Source organism: Panthera onca, chromosome D2 (assembly GCF_046562875.1).
Source record: "Panthera onca isolate mPanOnc1 chromosome D2, mPanOnc1 haplotype 2, whole genome shotgun sequence".
NCBI lineage: Eukaryota > Metazoa > Chordata > Mammalia > Carnivora > Felidae > Panthera > Panthera onca.
This window is the reverse complement of record NC_138349.1, coordinates 56,510,730-56,533,515: the sequence shown is the minus strand read 5'-3', so window position 1 is coordinate 56,533,515 and position 22,786 is coordinate 56,510,730. Positions and strand designations below refer to the sequence as shown.

General features: G+C 54.1%; 1 protein-coding gene and 1 long non-coding RNA gene across 4 annotated transcripts in view; one reads left to right on the top strand and one right to left on the bottom strand.

Moving 5' to 3' along the window:
- The first annotated feature begins 32 nt into the window (after positions 1–32).
- LOC132685334 (uncharacterized) lies at positions 33–5,302 on the top strand. Of its 2 annotated transcripts, none has more exons than XR_009613056.3 (4): positions 33–113; positions 1,686–1,854; positions 4,617–4,749; positions 4,876–5,302. It is a non-coding gene; the product is annotated as an uncharacterized LOC132685334 (long non-coding RNA). The 2 variants fall into 2 exon arrangements; XR_009613055.3 differs by having other exon boundaries at positions 84–305.
- Positions 5,303–9,238: 3,936 nt separating this feature from the next.
- LRRC20 (leucine rich repeat containing 20) overlaps positions 9,239–22,786 on the bottom strand; it is an 86,963-nt gene continuing 73,415 nt past the window's right edge. For both annotated transcript variants that reach the window (XM_060642529.2, XM_078434331.1), the window contains one exon: positions 9,239–11,730. In XM_060642529.2, coding sequence (XP_060498512.2) covers positions 11,576–11,730 — 155 coding nt within the window. In that variant the 3' untranslated portion in view covers positions 9,239–11,575. The remainder of the gene's footprint in view (positions 11,731–22,786) is intronic.

Here is a 22,786-nt window from a genome sequence, read left to right as displayed (position 1 = left end):
CCGTCGCCATGGCAACCCGCACGCCTGGGCCCGCCGCAGCGCCCCCTGCCCACTCTGCGCCGGCCCGTCTCGTGGACGAGGCCGTCTCCGCAGGGACCCAACGCCCCTCCAAAGTAGGGGACACTCCCCACAGCCTACCGCAGCTCTGGCAGCGACGTCCACTAACTCTGTACCTCTCTCCAGTGCCACGCATCCCGGCCCCCGTCCCCCCACCTCCTCTTTATCCCACCCCAGCCTGACCCCTAGTCACCCACCCTAGTGTCCAGGACCTTGGGGCCCCGCTGAGTAGGGGATGAGAGGCAGCTGTGAGTACACAGGAGCGCCAAAGGAGGGAGGTGGGGGCTCGCCATCAGCTCTGAGCTCTGCGAGAAGAGTGGGGACAATGTGTCTCCTAGATGGCCACTGACTTTGGAATCAGGGAGCCCAGGCGTTCACCGCTTTCCCCCTGGGGCAAGTTTCTAAGATCGCACCCTAGTCTCCGTTTCTGCGTTTGTGAAATGGTTTCGAGGGGAGTACATGAGATGTCAAAGTTTCTGCCCAGCACATAGTAGGTGTCCAACAAATGGTCCCTTGAGCAGGATGGGAGCGCCCTCCAGTTATCCAAGCCCTCATCATCCCCCAGTAGTCACCGCCATGGACTTTTGTCACATGAAGGAAGATCCTGGTTTCCAGGCAGATGAGAGTGAATGGCCCATTCCTTCCTGTATTGGGGGTGGGGTGGGGTGGGGTGGGGTGGGGTGGGGTCTATATCCGGGGTTTTGAGGAAAGGGTTGGAATCCAGCTCCTTCCTAGCCTCCCTCCAGCTCCTCCTCTGCCCTGAGTGGCTGTCCGAGTCTCAGGGCTGGAAGGCCTTAGAGGCCACTGGGTCTAACCCCGCCCTGGGGCAGGTGTCTGGATCCTCAAATCACCCTCTCTTTGCCCGGGATAGATGGCCCTCAGAGAAAAGGGGGGATGGAGAGCACTCTCTCGAGGCCGCCCTGCCGCAGGCTTAACGTCTGATTTTCTTTGGGCTTTTTTCTTCCTGTGGCTTGCCTCAGGCTTATCTGTTAAATGGGACAAATAATAGTACTTATCTCCTAAAGCCACGTTGAAGATGAATGGAGTTACTCTATGTGACGCACTTGGAATAGTGCCTGGCACATATAAGTGCTCCATAAATCTTACTCATATCATTACCGTCTTGAGTCCACCTTCCAAGGGACGTGCTCACCGTTCTTAGAGCCCCTGTGACTGTGACAGGTCCTATCAAGCCGCCTTGATCAACGTGGAGGTCAGGGCACCGCTGTAACATCTGCATAGCCTGGCATTGCCATTCACTGTAGGTGTGGCTTCGGGGAAAGTTATGTAACCTCTCTGTGCCTCAGTTTCCCCTATCCTACAAAATAGGGAGAATAACAGTACCCACCATACAGTCAAGCACTTACAACCGTGCCTGGAACATAGCAGGTGCTCAGTAAATAGGAGCTGACTTAATTTGGGCACTAGGCTTTGACTCAAAGCCCACTTTTTCACTCCCGCCCCCCTTCTTTCCCCTTTCCCTGCCTTTCACTTTTCCTCAGCAGCCACATCGTTCTAGGGCATTCACTTAGGCTTGTGGCCAAGTTCGCACACTCCCCATCTTTTTTATTTGAATGGTTCTGGATCACCAAGCCTCTTTTTTCTTCCTTCTGCCTCCTGTTCCACAGACTTCCTTCTTCCACCTTTGCACGATGCCTAAGTACACGAACACGCCCAAGCACCACCCACAATGATCTCAGTGGGTCCAGCCTCTGAAGGGCAGGGAGGGCAATGCCGTGGATAGACAGACCTGCGTGTGAATTCTTCCTCCACCATTTATTACCCGTGTGACCCAGGGTAAGTCATTTAAGCCCTCTAACCTCCTCTTCCCCATCTGCACAATGAGATTTATGATCCTCTTGTCAAGGCTGCTGTGGGATTAGAAGTCAGGTGCCCATAATACGGTGCCCTTCCTTATCCCCAAACAGTTAGACTGGGTAAAGATCTTTCCATGCGGATTTAAAAAAAAAAAAAAAAAAAGTGCCCCCTTTCACTCCCCTCCTTATCCCAAAGGGGCTCCCAGGAAACCCGAGGCACCTCAACGTTCTGGTTTACATCATGCCTTTCTCCCAGGTTCACCTGACCGCAGGGCTGGGGTACTTCCCAATCCTGAACCTCGGATCCAGAGCCCTTTAATCAAGGCACCACTGCTCCTATTTTGCACGTGAAGCCACTGCATTAGTCGATGCCTTACCCCACACTGCACAGCTGGACAGTGGCTAAAAGAGAAAGAACCCTCTTCTGGACTCCTTGGGCATTGGCCCTGCCACCCCCACCCCAGCCTCGAGGGTCTTGGCCCTCTGACAGCATCTGAGAAACTATGGGTGTAATCATCCAGGGCACAGAAGCGATCTCTGTCCATCTGGAGGGGGTCTGCCCTTCGGGGCTTCCTTCTCTGCCCATTCTGGCCAAGCTCTTGGCCTGGCCCCTCATCCTCAAGGGGGCTGCTCCCCATCCCGACCCACCCCCATCAGCTGTAATGCAAGGAATCTTTTCACGGAAAGCCCCACTGTCCTGGAAACAGATTTCCACCTGAAGAGCTGGGTACCAGGAGGTGGCATGAGGGCAGGGAGACTGAGAAGGTCCTTGACAGGAGAAGAGCTTTCTGTACTGAAGAATCAATGTGGACACCTGCTTGGAGAAGGGTCTCAAGGGAGCAGGGGAGGAGGTAGAGGGGGATCTTCTTAGGATCAAGCTTTCTGGGGTGGGGGGCAGTGAGGGAGGTCAAAGGAGACAATATCATGCCCGAAGGACCGCCTTTCTCCTTGGAAGTTTATTTTCTCTATTTTTCAAATTTATTTTAGACAGAGAGAGCATATAAGTGGGGGAAAGGGACAGAGGGAGATGGTGGGGGGCGGGTAGAGAGAGAGGGGGAGAATGAAGCAGGCTCCACTCTCAGCACAGAGCCCAATGCGGGGCTCGATCCCACGACCTTGGGATCATGACCTGAGCCCAAATCAAGAGTCAGATGCTCAACTGACCGAGCCACCCGGGCGCCCCAGTCCTTGGAGGTTTAGTGTCCTGGTCACAGGCCTTGGGTGGGTACGGATGGAATGCACAGGCCCAGGCCGGCCCCTCACACGAACTCCTTCTCCTCTCAGCCGGATTGGAGGTGTGTTTTGAGCTGCCTGAGAGAGTTGATAGGAGCCTGAGGAGAGGTTGGCATGAAGCTACAGGGTGCCCTGTGGGAAATCCTGGGCGGTGGGAAAGCCAAGCATCTCTGATGGGAGACCCAGTCTCTCTTTCCCAGCCTGGAAACGAAAATGCACTTGGCCTTTAGGGCAAGGAAGGCCGACGGCACAGCCATCATTTTGAAAAGGTTCAAATCCACAGGGAAGGGGTAGGGGTCTCAGCCTGGTGGCAATACGGTCCCTGGGAAGCAGACCCCAGCACGCTGCTGGGGTTTCCAGCATCTATTTGGTGGTAGTGGAGGGGTTAGGGGAGGAGGGACTATGCCCTTGAAGGACGAGGCCAGGGGAGCTGCAGAGAGGCTGGGGTCTAGACCGAGGTGGGGGCCCTTTCTGGGAGCCGGGGACGTGCCCCTCCTTCTCCCATCAGCCTCTGAGGAGCGCTTCCTTCAGAATGCTTTCAAATGCTGATTAGTGAGCTCTCCCTAAGGAAGGAGGTCCGAGTTGTTATCTGCATTTATAAATGACGAGTGAAGGCTCTAATGGCTGACTCACTCCTACAGCTCGGCTACAGCGGCATAGCCCTGGAGGAGAGGCGGGGAGTGCGAAGCAGACAAGCTCCCCCAACCGCAGGCCCCAGGGAGGGCCCCAGAAAGAACCCAAGGCAGGAGCCAGGAAGCCTGTGCATTTGTTAGGGCTCTGCCCCCAGCTCCCTGCTCAGTCTTGGGCAAGCCTCTCCACGTGCCCTTTGGAACACTCCCTCTGGAACTCGGTGTTCCCATCTAGATAATGGGAGTGGTTGGGGCACGTGGGTGGCTAGTGGGTTAAACGTCCGGCTCTTGATTTCGGCTCAGGTCACAATCTCACGGTTGGTGAGATCGAGCCCAGCACAGGGTTCTGTGCTGACAGCCCGGAGCCTGCTTGGGATTCTCTCTTTCTCTCTGCCTCTCTCAAAAATAAATGAATAAAAACAAAATGAGAGAGGTTTGGACCAGAAGAACTTTCTTACTCTGACAGTTACCTTCTCCTCTGGAGAAGGTAAGTCTCTTCTTACCTTCTGGAAGGTAAGTCTCTTCTGGGGAGAGAAGAAGTCTCTCTCTGGAAGAGAAGTCTCTTCTGGAAGAAGTCTTCTGGAAGAGGGGCGGGGTGGGCTCCTTCACCCTGGGCGGTGGCCGTGCAGGCTTCTGGCTCAAAGCGGGGTTCAGGTCAAGTTCCACAGTGTCAGGAAGAACACATGTTTGGCAAAGGTGTTGAAGCTTCTTGGGGAAGGGGGGCAGCTTTGTGGAGGCCGCCCAGGGGCCTCCTCCAGGTTGGGATGGGGGGCGCTTTTGTAAACCATTTCCTGGGCTCTGGACGACAATTCTAAGAAACATCGACCGTGTTCGAAAGGCTTGGGTTTGAATGCCAGTTATTCTGTCTGACCTTGGCCAGGATCCCGGGCTCCTCCAGTCCTCAGTGTCTTCATCTAGAAAACGGAAACACAAAAAGTAGCGATCTCCTACGTCGTTGTGGGGACTAAGGGGGAAAAGAAATGGAAAGCACTTGGCAGAGTCACAGACACGTGGTAAGCTGTTAGTGTACATTTTTATTTTGCTTTTTTCACCCCCTTTGCTTTTTGGTTTTTTTTGTTTTTTTTTTTTTTGGTGTTGTTTCTTTGTTTGTTTTTTTTACTCTGTTCCTTTTCTTGCAGTGCTGGTTTTCCTTTCCCTCAAGGTTTGGATCCTTTAACGGAAACACAGAGCTGGTGATCTGCTTGGGCCGGGGAACAGTCACACCCTCCCAGGGGAATCTGTGATTAGGAAATGTTACCAAACCTAGAGACGAGGCCAAGACAGAAAGTGCACGCTCGAAGTGCTGTTCAACAGGCTTGCCCACGTGAATGTACCACGGTGGTTTGTTAGTTGCCGTTAGCGAAGGGCACAGGCTCCTAAGAAGTTACCAGTGAACTTGTGGATTCGTTTTACAGCAGGAAGGAACGTCGGCCCCGGGTGACCATTTCTTGCCCCAGCTGTTCCTTCCGTAAAGAGCTACATAAACTCCAGTCCCTCAAGTGCTCTGGGAATCAGCTTTATCATCTTACGATTCCCTCATCAGTTAATAAAATTGAATGAAATCTTTGGCACGTGTTCATGCTATCGTAAGACACATGTGTTTAGCTTCTGAAAATTACACTTGGGCGCTGCCTGCCACAGGGACTTTGACGTGGCGAGACTGGGCCTCAGCCGGCGAAAGCCAGGCTCTCAAACTTCAGGGGGCCCGCAGACCACGTGAGCGTCTCGTTAAAATGCGATTCGGACTCAGAAGTTCTGGGGAGGGACCAGGCCTCTGCAGTTCCGACACGTCCCCAGGTGCTGTCGATGCTGCCCGCTCAAGGACTACGCTTTGAGCGGCAAGGGCCCGGGCAACCTCTCAGGGAGGTTCTCTAGGGAACCCCCTTTGCCATCCTGACAGGGGCCGGAATAAGATCGATCACAGGGAGAGCCTAAACATAAGCAGTGGTCTCATAGCGGCGGGACTTTAGGCACAGTGGCAGGCTGGTGTGGGGGGTGCTAGGGGACTGCCCACGCGGCCTGTGCGTACCAGCTACCGGCCACTCCACTTGGGAAGAGTCCCAGCCACGGTACCTCGTGGCTTGTGAGGGATGGGAGGACCACAGTGAGGAGGATGTCCAACTACTTGTCAGTCCTTGGGAGGCAGACTTCCCTGGTGAGATGCAAAGGCCCTGAGGCACGAGCAGCCTGGAGTATTAGAGGAACAGCAGAAGCCAGTGTGCCCGGAGTGCAGTGAAGGAGCGGGTAGCACGAAACAGCAGTAATGGAAGGAGGAAAACATCAGGCTTAAAGACCATTATAAGGACTCGTGTTGAAGTGCATTGGAGAACCGCCGCAGGACTTGGGCAGATGAGTGACTTGGGATTTAGAAGGCCGCTCTGGGTGCTGCACAGGGGAGAACAGAGGCCCTTCAAGGTGCAGGGGTGTGGGCTCTGCTTCCAGTCTGGCTTACTGGGGCTCCAGCGGGCCTGGGAACCCGTATTCCAAAAACGCCCAAGTGACTGACTCTCTCGTGTGGTCCAGAGACCCAGGGCCGTCCCTTGCACAATTTCAGGAGCCCGTTCGCGATGTCCTCTGTGTAACTGGTGCCAGTTAGCTAGCGTGCATCACGAATGATGCCCACTGGGGCCGTGCGAGGTGGCAGTCCCGCAAGGGCCACCTCGAAGACACCCTAATTTAAGTGCTTCCAGTCTACAGGAAAGAGGGTGCCCGGGTCCCATGGCTGTAAGAATTTGGATGCACACACACGGTGCATCATAAGCCCCAGCTGGCCCCAAGCCAAGGCCTTGAGGGCCTCACCATCCTGAGTCATCTGTTGACCTCCAGAGCCTGCGACAGAGTTTCAGAGATGCCTGAACCGGTGAGCGTGCGGTGAGCAAATGGCGGGGGTGGGGGGGCGGTGGTGGGGGTCTCTGTCGGTCTTCTCATTCCCCGTGGGAGTCGATCTCCCACCAGCATCCAGATGTGCTCCAGCGATGCGTGACAGGCGTGTGTGCCGAGAGCCGGGAGGTTCTTGCGGAAGCATTAGGGCCGTGCTCACACAAGGCAGGTGTCCGCGGATGGGAGAGGAAGCTCTCGGGCGTGTGAAACGGGTGCAGCGCTCCTCACCGAGGGCTGCTTCCCTGCATCATCCGTGGCTAACCCCTCCGACATCAGGGAAGGAAGGCAGCGGGAGCACCCGTTTCCCAGATGAGGAGAGTGAGGCTCAGAGAGGCCTCTTCACAGGACTGTGATGCGAAAAGCCGCGTGTGAGCTAGAGACAGCCGTCGTTTCTCCTGCCCGGGGCGGCCTCCCAGTTCAATCCCCGGCTCTGTTCCTCTCTGGGCCCTTGCTAACCCCTCACTGACGCTGTCTCCTCACCTGCTCGGTGGGTGCCAAGGCGGTGGGGGGGGGATTGATTGCTAATGGTAAATGAGAAACACACACATGCCTGCCCGGTGCTGGTAAACAGCAGGAGCTCACTGGGTGCTCTTGCTCAGACCTAAAGCAGCTGGGTTTTGGCCATTCTCTGAGGGCGGGGTCCGGCCCACCGGGCCCTGAGACACAGGTCTGGACGCAGCACGGTCTGGCTGCTCCTGGGCCCGAGTCACGTGGTGTCCCAGGCTGCCCTTCCCAGCCTTGGCATCTCTCCAGGGGCTCGGGTCAGGCCTTCTGGGGCGGCCGCCAGCACTCACCCTTCCAGAAACTGCTCCCACACCAGGGCCGGCTTTCTGAGAAGCACCCGGCACGTCTCACAGAGAGGGCAGCACCCAAGCGGGGTCCGACATGGTGTTCCGGAGAGACTGGCGATCGATACCCTCTACGTGTGGTGATGGACGTCAACTAGCCATTGAGGTGGTCTTTTCACAATGTGTACGTAGACTGAATCATCGAGCTGGACACTTGAAGCTAATATAAGGTTATACGTCAGCTCTATCTCAATGATAATTTAAAAACCCCTCTAGCCCCACACAGCTTACTGTCTACATTAATAAGATTTTGTTATACCACCATCTTCTTCAGCATAATGGTACCATGCCAGGAAACCCTTGCCCAGGAAGTAAAAGTTGTAAAGAAGTTTGTTGTTCATTCTGGGAGCTTCCGGAATCATTTAAAGGAACTGCTCAATTCTTTAGTAAATAGCATCAGCCAAGAGTGTACATCTTAAGACTCTTTGAACTCCTTGCCTCAAAATGCCGTCCATCCCTAAACCGGACCATAATCTTCACCCAGCCTCGGGCAACGTGTCTGTCTCCGCCACACTGAAAACCCACCTGAAACCAGACTCCGAAGTCCAACCACCGTGACTTCTGTCCTCCCACAGGGAGGATAGGAGTCAGACTCTCTCGAGGCAGAGCTTCTCTGCCGCGAGGAGTCTCGAGCTTTGTCTGATGAGTGGACCGATCGGGTGCTATTTTTGGTGAGCCAGCGTTGGGCCAGAAGAAACGGAGCCCTCTGTCTGGCCTTTGGGGTGAGGGTGGGCAGCCTGCATCCAGGTTGATCCAAAATGAAGAAAGAGGGATCATATGTTCCAGAAAGGCCCTTGGAGATCTTCTGGTGCGGCCCCTTTACAGACAGGGAACGGCCCAGAGAAGGAAAGGGATTTTGTCCAGCTCCGCACTAGCTAGGGTTGTTACGGGACTCAATGAGTTAATATCTGCCATCTGCTTCGATGGCACTAAACTCTGTCTGTTAAATAAAAATAATGGAGTCTGTGGCACAAAACTCAAGACAAACTGAGTTGGTTTTTCAGATTTAGAAAAAAATTTTTTTTTTTTTTTTTTAACGTGCGGTGTCTGGGTGGCTGTCATTTGTGTGCCCAAGTCTCCATTTTGGTTCAGGTCATGATCTTGCAGTTTGTGGGATCGAGCCCCGTATCTGGCTCTGCGCTGACGGCGCATAGCCTATTTGGGATTCTTTCTTTCTCTTCCCCTCTCTCCGCTCCTACCCTGCTCGTACTCCCTCTCTCTCAAAATAAGTAAACATTTAAAGACATTTTTAAGAGGGGGCGTGGGCACCTGGGTGGCTCACTCGATTAAGTGTCTGACTTTGGCTCAGGTCATGATCTCCCAGTTTGGGGGTTCGAGCCCTGTGTCAGGGTCTGTGCTGACAGCTCAGAGCCTGGAGCCTGCTTTGGATTCTGTCTTGCTCTCTCTCTGCCCCTCCCCTGCTTGCTCTCTGTCTCTCTCTCAAAAAATGAATAAACATTAAAAAATTTTTAAAAAAAAATAGAGAGAGAGAGAGAGAGCGCACACACGAGTAGGGAACAGCAGGTCCCTTCATCCTTTTCCAAGTGTGCGGCACCCCCAGGGCTGGCATCTGTCTGTCCTGCAGCAGCATGGTTCTTGGGCACGTATCAGTCCTACTGGCAGGGCCTGCACCCATCTGGGAGTATTAGGAGTATCACCCCAGGGTATCCTTTTTAATCTCAAGTTTCCAACAAGAGGGGCAGCCCCTGGGGTTTAACACCCAGGCCACGGGAGGTCTGTGTGGACAGAATGAACGAAGCGCCAATCAGGCAGATGAAACCAATGCATTCTTTATTGCAGACTGAAGCTAAGGGCTCATTCACACTGGGGGCTGTGACTAGGGGGTTTCTCTGACTGCTCAAGCTTTCCCAGACAGGCGAGGGCAAACTCTCCAAGAGGAGTACAAAAGAACTTCCAGAAGCAACTCCTGCAACGGGCCTGATGTGAGGACCTAGAAGCAGGTTAACCAGAAAGGCAGTGTCCAGAGGGCCAGGCAAGCCCAACCCTCATATCTTGGTGACTTCAGGTCATTCCCTTCACCGGGAGAGTCACACACACTCTGAAGATCTAAGGCCCGGGGTCTCCCAGAGCTAGTTTAGGGAGGGGGATGAGCACAGACTCAGAGGCTTGGAGTAACAGGGGGAGGGCTGAGAACCTCAGCCCCAGGGCCACCCCTAGGCCGTTACTTCTCAAACAGTAAAGTGCTTACAGGAATCACCTAGGGCTCTTGTTGAATGCAGGTTCTGATTCTGGAGTTCTGGGGTGGGGCCTGAGATTCTGCATTTCTAACAAGTTCCCATGGATGTCAGTGCTGCTGGTCCACAGACCACACTTTGAGTTGCAAGGCTCTGGCCATACAGCGCCTTTGTGCGTATCAGAAAAGTGCGCCTCCTCTTTGACAAGGAGTAAGCCCACCCCAGGGCACAGGGCAGGCAAGGCCTGGACCGCAGTTCTCACTCATCCACAGCGGACCCTGCAGCCCCGAAAATCCCATCCTGACCTCCTCCTTGCCCTGCAAACCCCTTTCCCAGAGCTTGGAAAGCCAGGCCTTATGAGGTGAGCATCTCCCGGGACACTGAGTGCTCAGTGATGGGCCAACAGTGGTGGTCAACAGTCCTTGCCAAGAGACAGGGGCCCTGGGTGGGGGGGGGGGGAGAGGAACACAGCAGTCTGAGAATGAAGGTCTGGGCTGGGAGTGGCTTAGCCCTGGGGGTGGAAGAGTGCCTACCAGTGCATGGATGTAGGGTTTGGTGGCCTGGCCTGCCCCAAGTCCTTCAGCCTTAGGTGTCTCCCGACCAAGACGAAGGTCCGGGCCAGATGGGCTGTGGACTGTGAGTCTGCCTGCTCCACAGATGAGTGGACGGGAGCTAGATACCTGGGGGATTGAGAGATCAGGGATTCTCCAAACCACAGATGCTATCAGAAATCAAGAGCCCCAGGCCCTCTCCTGGTAGGAAGCCAGTTGTCCCTGTTTGCCAGGTACTGTCCCCGTGGTAGCACTGACATCCCGTGTCCCAGGAAACCCCTCAGTCCTGGGCAGACAGGGGTGGTAGACAGCCCTGTGGCCTGGCCACATCCTGGACTCCAGGTGGAGGGTCCAGGAATGACTAGGTCATCGGGCTTTGGGTGGGAGCTTGGGAGCTGGCCAGCCACAAATCCAATGGTCCACAGAGCCTTCTGCCCCCCGGTGGACCAATGGTGAGGCAGTGGGGCTGCTGCCAGAGGGAGATGCTAGAGCCAACTACCTCGTACCAGAGCCACAGGCACAATTGGCTTTGTTTCTCTCCAGTCACCTCTCCTGGGACTCAAGGGGTGATGCCAGGCTCACCTGGTCTGTCCTCAGAACTTCCTACACCACTGATTGCTTAATCACGAGGAAGGACAGAGCAGACCTGATTTGCTCCTCCGGGTTCCTGGCCCGATGGGCCACTGGGCTCCTATATACACGTTCTCAGCTCTGGCCAGAGCACACGACCACATTTTGGCCACGGCTTTCCCGTGTCTCCCGGTTCAGGCTCCCGCCAATCCAGAGACCCACAGGGCTGAGGATAGGGCCCCAGAGGGGGCCTCATGTGGGTCAGTCCTCAGGAAACGATAAACGGATGGAGGTTGTCTTCTAGTCCTCTCAGGGCAGAGGCTGGTTCTCAACGCCAGAAACAAGGTCTCAAACCCACAGGGACCCAGAAAGCGCTCGGCGACGGCCATCTGTGGGCTCAGAAGGTGCCCGATGATTTGAAGGTAACTTGAAGGCATCTGTTGCCCGAAAAGCCTCCAAGGAGCTCAGAGGAGGCAAAGGCCCTCTCCGCCACTGCCCGTTTCCCCAAGTAACAAGGCTCAGAGAGGGTGGGGGTCCTGCCCAAGTGTGCACAGAAGCTGTGAGCGGCCAGGCTCCAGCCCCACCTCACCTCCTCCGTCTGGGCATTCCAGGGCCCGCTACTGCTCTAAGCTATCTATCCGGGGCCGGCTGCACCCCCTCCCACCACGTGCTCTTTGGCCCACCCGCCCCCAGCCCCCCAGGCTCGGCCTCCCATGGGTCTGTGGGACTCCCTCCCCTCAGGGTGCCAGGCCAGGTGGCCTCTGTCCCTTGCTGGGTGGGCACGAGGAGGGAGGCCTAAGGTGGAGGGGCCCGTGCGCCCTCAGGAGACACGAGCATGTCAAACTTGATGAGTGGCGGAGCGATGGCGCGCACCTCAGCGTTCAGCGGGTTGAAGCGGAGATTGATGCAGCGCAAGGCAGACATGGCGGCCAGCTTCTCCACGGGTACGTCTGTTGAGAAGAGAGGACAGGTCAGGGGGGCCCAGGTAGGTAGGGACAGGAAGACGCCGATCCAGCTCTCCATCAGCCCCCGCACTTGGGCTTAGCTGCTGGCTCCCAGCCCCGGGTGGGGGGCCCTCGGGGCCCATCACCCCATTACAACCACATTCCGGGAAACATGCCCCCAAACCCAGTTCAGCGCTAGGATTGTCATGTGTCCCAGCAAAGCCTCTCCTGGGTAGAACTGGAACTGAAAACAGGAACTCAACCAAATACTTGTGTACGAATGTCCACGGCGACACTAGTCACAGCAGCCAGTGCCCACCGACAGGAGGGAGGATACACTGAGTGTGGTTAAATCCCAACAGCCGAATACCATTCAGCCATGAAAAGGAAGGAAGCATTGACAGACGCCATGACTGGGATGAGCCCCAGAAACATTACGCTCCATGAAAGAAGCCAGACACAAAAGGTCACATAGCGTAGGATTCCATTTATAAGAAAGGCCCAGAACAGGCAACTCCATGGAGACAGAGAGTAGACTAGTGGTTGCCGGGGGGGTGGGGGAATGGGTTCAGGGCCTCCTTTGGGGTGAGGAAAGTATACTTTGGAAGTAGGTAAAGTGAAGGTTGCAGAACACCGTGAATATACCAAATACCACCGAACTGGACACTTTAAAGTGGTTCATTTTACAGGGAGCCTGGGTGGCTCCATCGGTTAGGTGTCTGACTCTTGATCTCAGCTCAGGTCTTGATCTCATGTTGTGAGTTCAAGCCCCACGTTGGGCTCTGTGCTGGGTATGAAGCCTACTTAAAAATAAATCAATACGGGGTGCCTGGGTGGCTCAGTCGGTTGAGCATCCGACTTTGGCTCAGATCATGACCTCACGGTTCGTGGGTTCGAGCCCCGTGTCGGGCTCCGTGCTGACAGCTCAGAGCCTGGAGCCTGCTTCGGATTCTGTGTCTCCCTCTCTCTCTGCTCCTCCCCCATTCATGGTCTTTCTCTGTCTCTCAAAAATAAACATTAAAATTTTTTTTTAAAAAAATCAGTAAATAAAATGGTTAATTTTATGTTACATGAAATTTACCTCAATTAAAAAAAAAGAAAGAACAAGGCAGCAGCTATATTTGCTCTTGCTATCAGTAGAGTCTCCTATCTAACCTTTAGGATCACTCAGTCTTCAGGTCAACATCCGGCAGGCCACGTTAACAGCTGTGAGCAAATGACTAATCCTAATAATATTATAGGATATACCTTGCCGGGTGGCTTGAGGACAAACAGGAGAGTAGATGTACTCCGCCCAGTACTTGATGAACATCAGATACTACTATGAAAAGGAACTGAGGCCCAGAGAAATTCAGGAAGTTGCTCAAGGCAACCCAAGGTCACAAACTCATAATTAGCTGAGCCCAGGTTGGAATCTGAGTTCTCAAAAAGACTGCAGGGGTCCAGGGAGGAAGGGGCCAGGCTGGGCATAGAGATGGCAATCGAGCCAGGACGTGAAGGGTAGGTGGGATCTGAATGAGGGGAAGGAGTATTTGTGGCGGGAGGGAGAGAGGGGCGAAAGAATGGGGCCAGGATGCCAGAGTGAGAGCTGGGCACAGTGAGGGGACTGGGAGGTTGTGTCAGTGGCATCTAGATGGCATCTTTCAGGCCCAGATCCTGAGGGCACAGCTCTGCAGGCAGTTTGGAACACCAGGGCCTATAGGACCTCTCAGCCCAGGGAGCCAGGCCCTCCCATGGGGCCCAGGGAGACGTGAGGGACAACCACTCTGTGTTTCTGTTCCCCACTTTGGAGCACTGTAAGGGACAGTCTACTTAGGAGAGGGCATGTTGTAGTTTAGAGAATGTTCCAAGCCACCTGGGTTCAAATCCCAGCTGTGCCCTTTTCTAGCTGTGTATCCTTGGGCAAATTAAACCAACTTTCTGTGACTCAGTTTCCTCACCTGTGAAATGGGGGGAATAATACCACCCATCCAATAAGGTCGTCCTAAGGCTCAGAGGAGTTAATACAAGGCACTCAGAACAGTGGCTGCACACAGCCGGCCACCAACCAGGAGCCAATGCCATGACACGCAGGCCCAGACGCTCTGGAGGCAAACATTCCCTCCGCCCTGATCCAACTCTGCAAGCAGCCCACACACCGTGTGACCTCCCACTCTAGCCAGGACGGGGCCAGGCCATTAGTAACGACAAAAATCAACTCCTACCTCTTTTGCGTGCCTTGCGTTGGGCAGATTGAGGGTTTTCTGCTCCTGTGGTTGTTTCGGTTTTAATTTTAGACCACTTTGACATGTTATAATATAGAAATATAGGTATTTTTTAGGTGGGCTCCAGCGTGGGGCTTGAATTCACGACCCTGAGATCCAGACCTGAGCTGAGATTAAGAGTCGGACACTTAATCAACTGAGCCACCCAGGAGCCCCCACATAATTTTAACTTAGGTCAATGGTACTGTATTATAGATCTCAGTCTATTTATGTTTTTTCCCAGAGCACCACTATTTTTTTTTTTTTGATATACATGTAAGCAAACGCCTCAGTTACAGGAAGGCGTACAATCAGGTATGCACTCCTGTGACCTCCATCCAGATCGAGCTATAACACATAGGGTTCTCTTGTGTTTCTTTCCAGTTTATCCCCACCCTGACTTTTTATTTTATTTATTCATTGAAAAAAAAATTTTTTTAACGTTTATTTATTTTTGAGACAGAGAGAGACAGAGCATGCGCAGGGGAGGGGCAGAGAGAGAGGGAGACACAGAATCGGAAGCAGGCTCCAGGCTCTGAGCCATCAGCCCAGAGCCCCACGCGGGGCTCGAACTCACGGACCGCGAGATCGTAACCTGAGCCGAAGTCGGACGCTTAACTGACTGAGCCACCCAGGCGCCCCCCACTCTGACTTTTTAAAAAAAATTTTTTTTTAATGTTTATTTATTTGTGACAGAGAGACAGAATGTGAGTGGGGGAGGAGCAGAGAGAGAGGGAGACACAGAACCCGAAGCAGGCTCTAGACTCTGAGCTGTCAGCCCAGAGCCCGATGCGGGGCTCGAACTCACAAACCGCAAGATCATGACCTGAGCCGAAGTCAGACGCCTACCGAAAGAGCCACCCAGGGACCCCAACCCACCCTGACTTTTTTCACCATTGATTCATTTGCCTATCCCTAAGCTTAAGACAAGTGGAACCTACTAGTGTGTGTCCAGCTTTAGACCTTCAGTGTAAGAATATTTTTACTTGGGGACATTTTAAATTATTATTTTCTCAGGTTACTCTTTTTACCTGGAAATAATTTCTTACTTATAAAAAGTTGTAAAGGTAAAAACAGTACGGAGAATACCGCATACCTTTCACCAGGATTCACCAATTAACATTTCACCCTCTTTGCTTTATCATTTGTGCATATGCCCGCTCGCTGTCTCTCTCTCTACACGCACACACACACACACACACACACACACACACCTTTTTTCTGACTTGAGGGTAACATATATCATGGCCCTTTATCCCTACTTCATTGTGTATTTCCTAAGAATAGACATTCTCTGTTGCAAACATAGCTGTCAATTTCATGAGTTTCTACTGAGAGAACAGTTACCTAACATACGGCCCATATTTCAGTTTTCTTAGGTGACCTAACCATGTCCTTTGTAGCAGTCCCTCCCTCCCTCCAGTGCAGGGTCCAGTATAGGGTCAGGTATTGCATTTAGTTGTCCTCTTTGGGCTCATTTGTCATTTTTATGACACCACCATTTTGGAAGAATACCACGGCCATCATCTGTCTTTTTGATAAAGAGTCCCACATTTTGGGGTACCTGGCTGGTTCAGTCAGTAGAGCATGTGACCCTTGATCTCAGGGTCATGAGTTCAAGCCCAACGTTGGGTGTGGAGCCTGTTTTTTTAAAAAAAAACTGTTAAAAAGAAAAAGAGTCCCACAGTTTGTGTTTATCTGGTGCTTTATGGGTCCTCAGCTGAAAGACTGCAGAGGTGGCATGGTCTTGGGGTATCACCCATCTGTCCTTCATAAGTGATGTTAACTGTCATCACTGAGTCCAGGTGTTACTTGATTTCCCCACTGTATAATTACTGTTTTGTCTTCTTTCCTCCCTTGCAATGTAGAAGAAGTCTGTGGGGACACAGTTGAAGAGCACGCAAATATCCTGCTCATGAAAATTAAAATCTATCGCCTCTAGACTGAACACCTGCTGATTCTTGCCTCATCTGTTCTTTATGATGGTTGCAAATTGACTTTCCAACTCCAGCAGGCCCTCAGCATTTTACCAGAGGCAAGAGCCTTCCCTCTCCCGCATTTATCTATTTATTATCGATATGGATTCCTGTATTCCCAGCAGCTTTTTTGCTTAACTAACGATCGTCCGTGTCGAGTGCTGGTGATTTCGGCTCTTCATGTTAAGTTTCTCAAACCCCACAACGGCCGCATGGCGGAGTACCACTGTTACCTCCACTTTATAGTTGAGGAAAGTCGTGGAGAGGTAACCTGGCCATGGTCACGCAGCTGCAAAGTGCTGGGATATGAAGCCAGGCCGGCTGGCCCGAGTCCACGCTTTTCAGGCCACCTCCTATCCGGCCCTCCAGCCTGGCATCCATTCCTCCAACTCCCCACCAGCCATGAGAACTGTCCACGGTGCCCTGAGGAGACAGAGAACAGTCCTCCGACGGGGCTTCCCGGGACTCAGCAGGAGCGTGTGGCTTTCTGACCAGGACACTCAGAGCTCTCTGGGCCACCCAGCCAGGAATAGCTCCCTTCCAGAGCCCAGGGACTCCCCCTCTGAGGGAAGCCAGGGGCACAGAATCTCTGAGCCCTCTAAGGCCCCCATGGCAGGCACGGCATCTTTGCTAACCTGCCCTGAGAGCAAAGGTTTCCTGGAGATTTCTCGGAATCATTCCAGAATCTCCCACGCCTCCTTGTTCTGTGCTGGGTCACAGTGCAGGGTGGGGGAGATGTTTAAGATGCTAAACAGAGCTTTGGAATCAGAAACAGAGAACTAGGGGCGCCTGGGTGGCTCAGTTGGTTAAGCGTCCCACTCTTGACTTCGGCTCAGGTCATGATCTCACAATTTTTTAGTTCAAACTCTAAATCAGGCTCTGTGCTGATTACCGGGAGCCTGCTTGGGATTCTTTCTCTCCTCTCTGCCCCTCCCCTGCGGGCACTCTCTTTCTCTCAAAATAAATATATAAACTTAAAAAAAAAAAAAAAAGGAAAGAAAGAAAGATAAGACTAGCTGTTCCAGTGACTGACCATCGCCCCAGGGAGGATCTCGGAATCCGAGCTTTCTCGCCTGTCAACTGCAGGGAGACGATGAAACCCAGGGGGAGACTGTATGCGGTACGCCCGCGCAGTGCTCCGGCCACCCAGCGGCTTGTGTAGGGCCCCTTGCTCCCTTTCACGGGTCTGGCACCTGCACTGTGCACAGCAGCCGAGCAACACCCCCATCCCTGAGGACAAGCCCCACAGCTTCGGAGCGGGAAGGCGCCGGCCCCAGAGCTCAGCCAGCCGTGGGCTGGAGTCCACCAGGAGATGACCTGGATGGAAGAGCAGGGGCAGGGCAGAGGCTCTGAGCCACACATGTCCCCCCTCCCTGGAAGTGCCACAGCTCCCCGAGCCCTTCACTGCCACTCAGAAAAGGTCAGAAGCCCCAGACGTGGCCTCTGCTGAGAGCGCCAACCTGAAAGTCCCTCACCGTACTCATTTTCATGGGTTGCCGGCCAGAGGCTATACAGACGATGGCAGAGAGACCATCAGAGCCGGGAGGAAGTTGGAAACTGAGGCACAGTGGGAGGAAGCAACTTTGACCCAGGTCACGAGCCACCGGGTGGCCAGGCTGATGGTGGAGACGGAGACCTGCTCAGAGCCCAGAGGAGGCACGTGCAGGAGTCCCAGGGCTGGCACAGGCAGCCAAATCCCCTCCCAGGAGCTCGCCCTCCCTTGGCACCTTGAGGGACCTAGCTCTGAGTGCCCTGAGGGCCCGGCTCTGTTAGCACAGGGCCTAGCCCATGGCCTTACGCGCCAGGCCCGGCAGCACAGAAAACTCTTGAACTCCTGAAGGCAGAGGATTTTCTCTGTCCTTGAATCGCCAGGGTGGCAGGTGGAGTTGGTCATTACCTGTCTTACAGGCAGGAGCCTACGTGATAGAAGAGAGGACACGGACGATGAAGGAGGTGGCGGGAGGGACCCAGAGCCCCTCAGGTAGAGAAGGAAGCAAAGACAAGGCTTTTCCAGAAGCCAGCATGGGACACCATGCTCTCTGCCCCCCGCTCACCCAGATCGGAAAACCCCTTTGCATTGGGCTTTTCAGAGCTAAAGTCATTTCCCAGGGTATTGTAACCCCCACGTGACACAGGACATCAAGGCTCAGGGAGGCTGAGCACCTTGTGGAAGCGGGCTCAGCAAAGGAGGCTGCTTCTGGCGACTGATATTGGAGGCCCTGTGCTGGCTGGTTTCTCACAATAACCCATTTTGCAGATAAGGAAGCTGAGCCTCAGATTCCTGGTGATGACACAGATTCTCTGACTCTACTTCGGCTTCCCCGAATGCTTCAATTAAAATTAAGAGCCTGACTTTTGTGCTGCTGTGTTCGACTCTCATTGTCTAGTTTAGAATCCTGATAAACTGGGTTAGCCAGGATCCTCCAGCCTTGGTATCCGATCAGATTCGTCATCCTCCACCACCCCCCAGGTGGGGTCTGCTCACCCTGGCCTGACTGCAGCAAGAATCCTGGGAGGTCGGTTCAGCCTCACTCACCCCTGATAACCTCCTCTTTGTAATTTCCGCCCACTGATCCCACCCCCCCCTCCGCCTCTGCTCTTTGGCTATCAATTCCCACGTGTCCACGCTGCACTTGGGATCAAGCCGGTTCTGCACTGCAGTCTCTTCTCTAGTGTAACAGTCCCGAATAAAATCTGTTTTTACTGCTTTCATCACTGACCAGCTCTGATTTTTCTTTGATAGGGCCCAGTAAGCGGTGAAGGCAGGACAATTCCTAAATCCCCAGATCCCTGTGTTTCGTCCCACAACGCTGAGTGGTAAGGCCAAGGCCAGAGTTGGTCTCCATCCACCGGCCCTTCAGCCCCTGCAAGGGAATCATGACAAGCAGGTGTCACTGAGCAACTCGCTAAGGGCCGGGCCCCGAGCTGAGGGCAACGTAGCCTCTACTGTCAATACAGCCTCACTTCAGAGATGGGGACTGAGGCTCCAAGCTGCTAAGTCACCCCTTCTCCCCACCTGCCACTGGGGACCACTGGTCCTGCCTCACTTTCTCCAGAGGGGGTTGGACTAGGATTTCTCTCTCTCTGGCCTCTTGACTCCATCCCTGGGCCTGGGAGGCCAGGGGCCTGAAGAACGACTGGTGCTCATGAGAGCGGGACAGAGGAGGGGGTGTCTTCTGACGACGTCCCTGCCACAGGTCTGCTGGGCATGACATGAAGACCAGTTGCGGCCCAGCCTTGGAGCAAATCCCCACAACTCCTGGCCTAGAGACAGCAGTGCTGCCTGAGTTCCCAGCTGTCATTTCCAAGTCCACCACGGGGCCGGCCTCTCCAGGGTCCACGGTGCTCTCCAAGCCACTCTGCTGACAGACAGTGATGCCCCCTCGGGTGCAGAGCCGGGATTAGGCGTGGCTCCTTGCCTTGAGTCAACTGTTCAAGCCGTATAAGCAGCTTGGAGGAAGGCGCAGTGGGGCCAGCAGACCGTGTCAAAAACAGCAGAGTCGACGAACCGGAGCAGCCAAGCTAGGAAGCGGCAAGCCCAAGGGGCCAACTAGAAGTTTCCGGATAAGGCTTAAAGAGGAAAATGTATGCTCACAGCATCCTGAGGAGAGACAGAGACGGCTGCGGGGTGGAGCAGGATCTGAAGTGATCTGCATTTTGTGGATGGGGAAACAGAAACCTGGAGAGGTTAAGTACGCTTCCCGAGGCCACCAAGGCACATCGGCATCACGGAGGTAACAGAAGCCATTCTCTGGACTTCGGCGTATCTGGAGAGGAAGAGGGCCTCGACTCTCCCCTCTCCCGTGGGCCATGCTCTCGTTACCATTTGGCGATGTCCTGCTGGCCCTCATATTCCAGCTCAGGCTACCTCCTGTCATTCTCTACGGTGTACAACCAAACTCCCGTAACACTTCACACCAGACACGTACCGTGGATCCTGTTCTGAGACCAATGGATATGTTTGTTCACCCTGCAAATGCGATACCTAGCACAGTGCCCACAGGGTGCTCAACAACTATGTGCTGGGTGAATGAATGAATGAATGAATGTTCTGCCTCCTAAACTAGCTCCTAAGTTCTTTCAGGCTTGGGACCGCGCTGGGCTCCACTGTCACCACCACTTGCTTAAGCAACTCTGACCGCAGTACATTCAAGCGTTGGGGCCCTTCCCCTGGCCTGACCCATTCTGTGCACATATTCCAGGCAGGACCAGGCGTCTGTGGCCCAAGGTTGTTACAGGTCGCAGGCCCTTTAGCACCAGCCATCCAATTTAGAAAATGAGAAAACACTGATGAGCAAAACCAAAATCAGCCATGTCCCACCATCTGGAGCCAATCACCTTTAGCGTGTTAGTACGTGGCCTTACGGCACCTTCGCTTTGCATGTGCGTGTAAGGAGCTCAAAAATGGCCTCCTAGATGCTATGCCATAACGTGCTTTTCTCGATGACGGATTGTAAACAGCTTTTCAGGTTGCCAGTCAGCGACGTTTTTCTGACTACATGGCCGCCCGTGGTATGGAGAGGGACACTCAAGTTGTTTTCGACCTGCAGTATGACAGATAACGAACAGGCAGAGTCCGCAAGGCATTCTGGGGATACCTCGCCTCTCAGCCTGTGACTGCAGAATGTAGGATGGGAGTTCCAGAATCCTTATTTTTAAAAAATGTTTTATTTATTTATTTTGAGAGAGAGAGAGAACATGCAAGCAGGGGAGGGGCAGAGAGAGAGGGAGAAAGAGAATCCCAAGCAGGCACTGCACCGTCAGCACAGGGCCCCACGGAGAGCTTGATCTCATGAGCCACGAGATCACGACCTGAGCTGAAACCAACGGACTCAGCCACTCAGAGGCCCCTAGAGTACTTTTATGAAGCCAGAATGACGCTCCTCTGACTCTCCCAGGGCCCCCGGTGCATGGCTGTGATGGTGATGAGCTTCCACGGTGAGGCCTAAAGCCACACGGAGGCCCGTGGTAGAGAAGGAGGACCCCACCCTGGCCTCAACACCGGGAGTGCAGCGTGGCTGGGGCACAGTCCACTGCACCTTCCTGTCACCTCACCGGGCTGCAGTGGTGCCTCCAGGCCCTGTCTGACCCTCCTCCTCCCGCTGCAGACAGCCATCCCAGACTCTTGTCTCTGTCTGTGGCAGCTTGCAGTAATCAATGAAAGCAGACCCAGAGTGGGCAGTATTTAGAGGAAATTACTTCCCTGAGGTCGGCTTGACCTTACTTCGCTAATCATTAGCACCACCGACTGGCAAACTTGTTCTGTGCCAGAAGGACCCGCTAGAGACAGGATGATAAACACAAGCACTCCGGAGGGGTCTTCTACATACATGTGGCACCCACGGTCTAAAAGGACCCTGAGAGGAGAAGGGGTCTGGGCCCAGAGAAGTGGCAAAAGGTATTAAGGGAGCCACCCAGCACAGAGAGAACCCAGCAGGGACCAGCAGCCTCGGATTCTTGCTTTGGGTGGGGCTGGGCCCCATGACATCTAAGGTCCCTTCTGGAATTAGGGTCCAGGGCTCCCTATCCTGGTGGCCCAGGGTACAAGTTCTCTGGCTTCCCTGGCAGCTTAGAAACTAAGCAAGGCGCCCGTTGCCTGCCTCGGGCTGGAGCACACGGGAGAGTTTACACATGGCTGGCTGTCCCACCTCTGACCTGGATGATCTCCTTCTGGCCAGAATTCCTGATTTTCCAAGACCCTGAGGAGTGTGGAGTCTGCACCTTTGGGACACCTCCTCACAATGGCCTCGGAGGTGCTGGGTCAAGATGCAGGGGCAGCACCCCAGGCCAGGCACCTTAGGCGTATCGGCAGCGACCGGGAAGCCATCTTAGCCTCTCCAGGTGACTGTGGCCACATTCGTGCTCGAGAATCCAGGCTCGCCTGGCAGCCGGGCCTGTCCCCATTCCTCAGCCTTGATGCAACCCTTGGTGCCTGGAAACCTAATCGACTAAGATCAAGGATGTCGTGCTAAGCTCGGCAGGGCTTCGAGTCCCCACTCAAAATGCCACAAGCGACAAGGAGGCAAACTATGGTAACCTGGCAAGACAGGGAATTACGTCCGTAACAAGAAAGCACATTCACATGTGCATCCCTCACTCACGGCTGGGTCTGTCCCTCCGGAAGGCTTGGAAGGAGCCAGACGGGGACAGTGTCTGAGCCTACCCCTTCCCACAGAACCTTGGACCGAGCATCCTAGCAGGGGTGGGAGGCAGGGAGAGGGGTACAGGAAGAACACAGAAGCAGCCCCTGTCCTCAGGAGGCACAGAGGACGGTGCAGGCCCCTGGTGATCCTGCAAGCTGAGCTCCACAGCCCTCAGGGAACACTGTGTGGATCGGGGGTTCTGAGCCCCCTGCTGAAAGACAGGCCATCTGGGGGAGTGGACAGGGCAGGGACCCCCAGTTCTTAACCTCGGACCTGCCATTTAAAATTGTGCAACCTCGGGGGCATCTGGGTGGCTCCAACCTCGGGGTGCCTGGGTGGCTCAGTTGGTTTAGCATCCAACTCAATTTCGGTTCAGGTCATGATCTCATAGTTTGTGGGTTCGGGCCCCTTGTCAGTCTCTGGGCTGTCAGCCTTCTTGGGATTCTTTCCCTCTCTGCCTTCTGCATCCCCCCAGGATAAATAAACTTAAAAAAAAAATAAATTTGTGCAACCTCAGGCAGGCCCCTTAACCTCCCTGAACCTCAACCTCTCATCTACAAAATGGTCCTCAGCCTCACGGGTTCACAGGGGCCATTATGGAGGGGACCATAATGCGCTCCCCACTCCCCAAGAGGGATAAGGTTACCAAGCTGTGGAGAATGTAGTAGGCACCTCAGGGAGAGGATGGGGAGCACGGAGT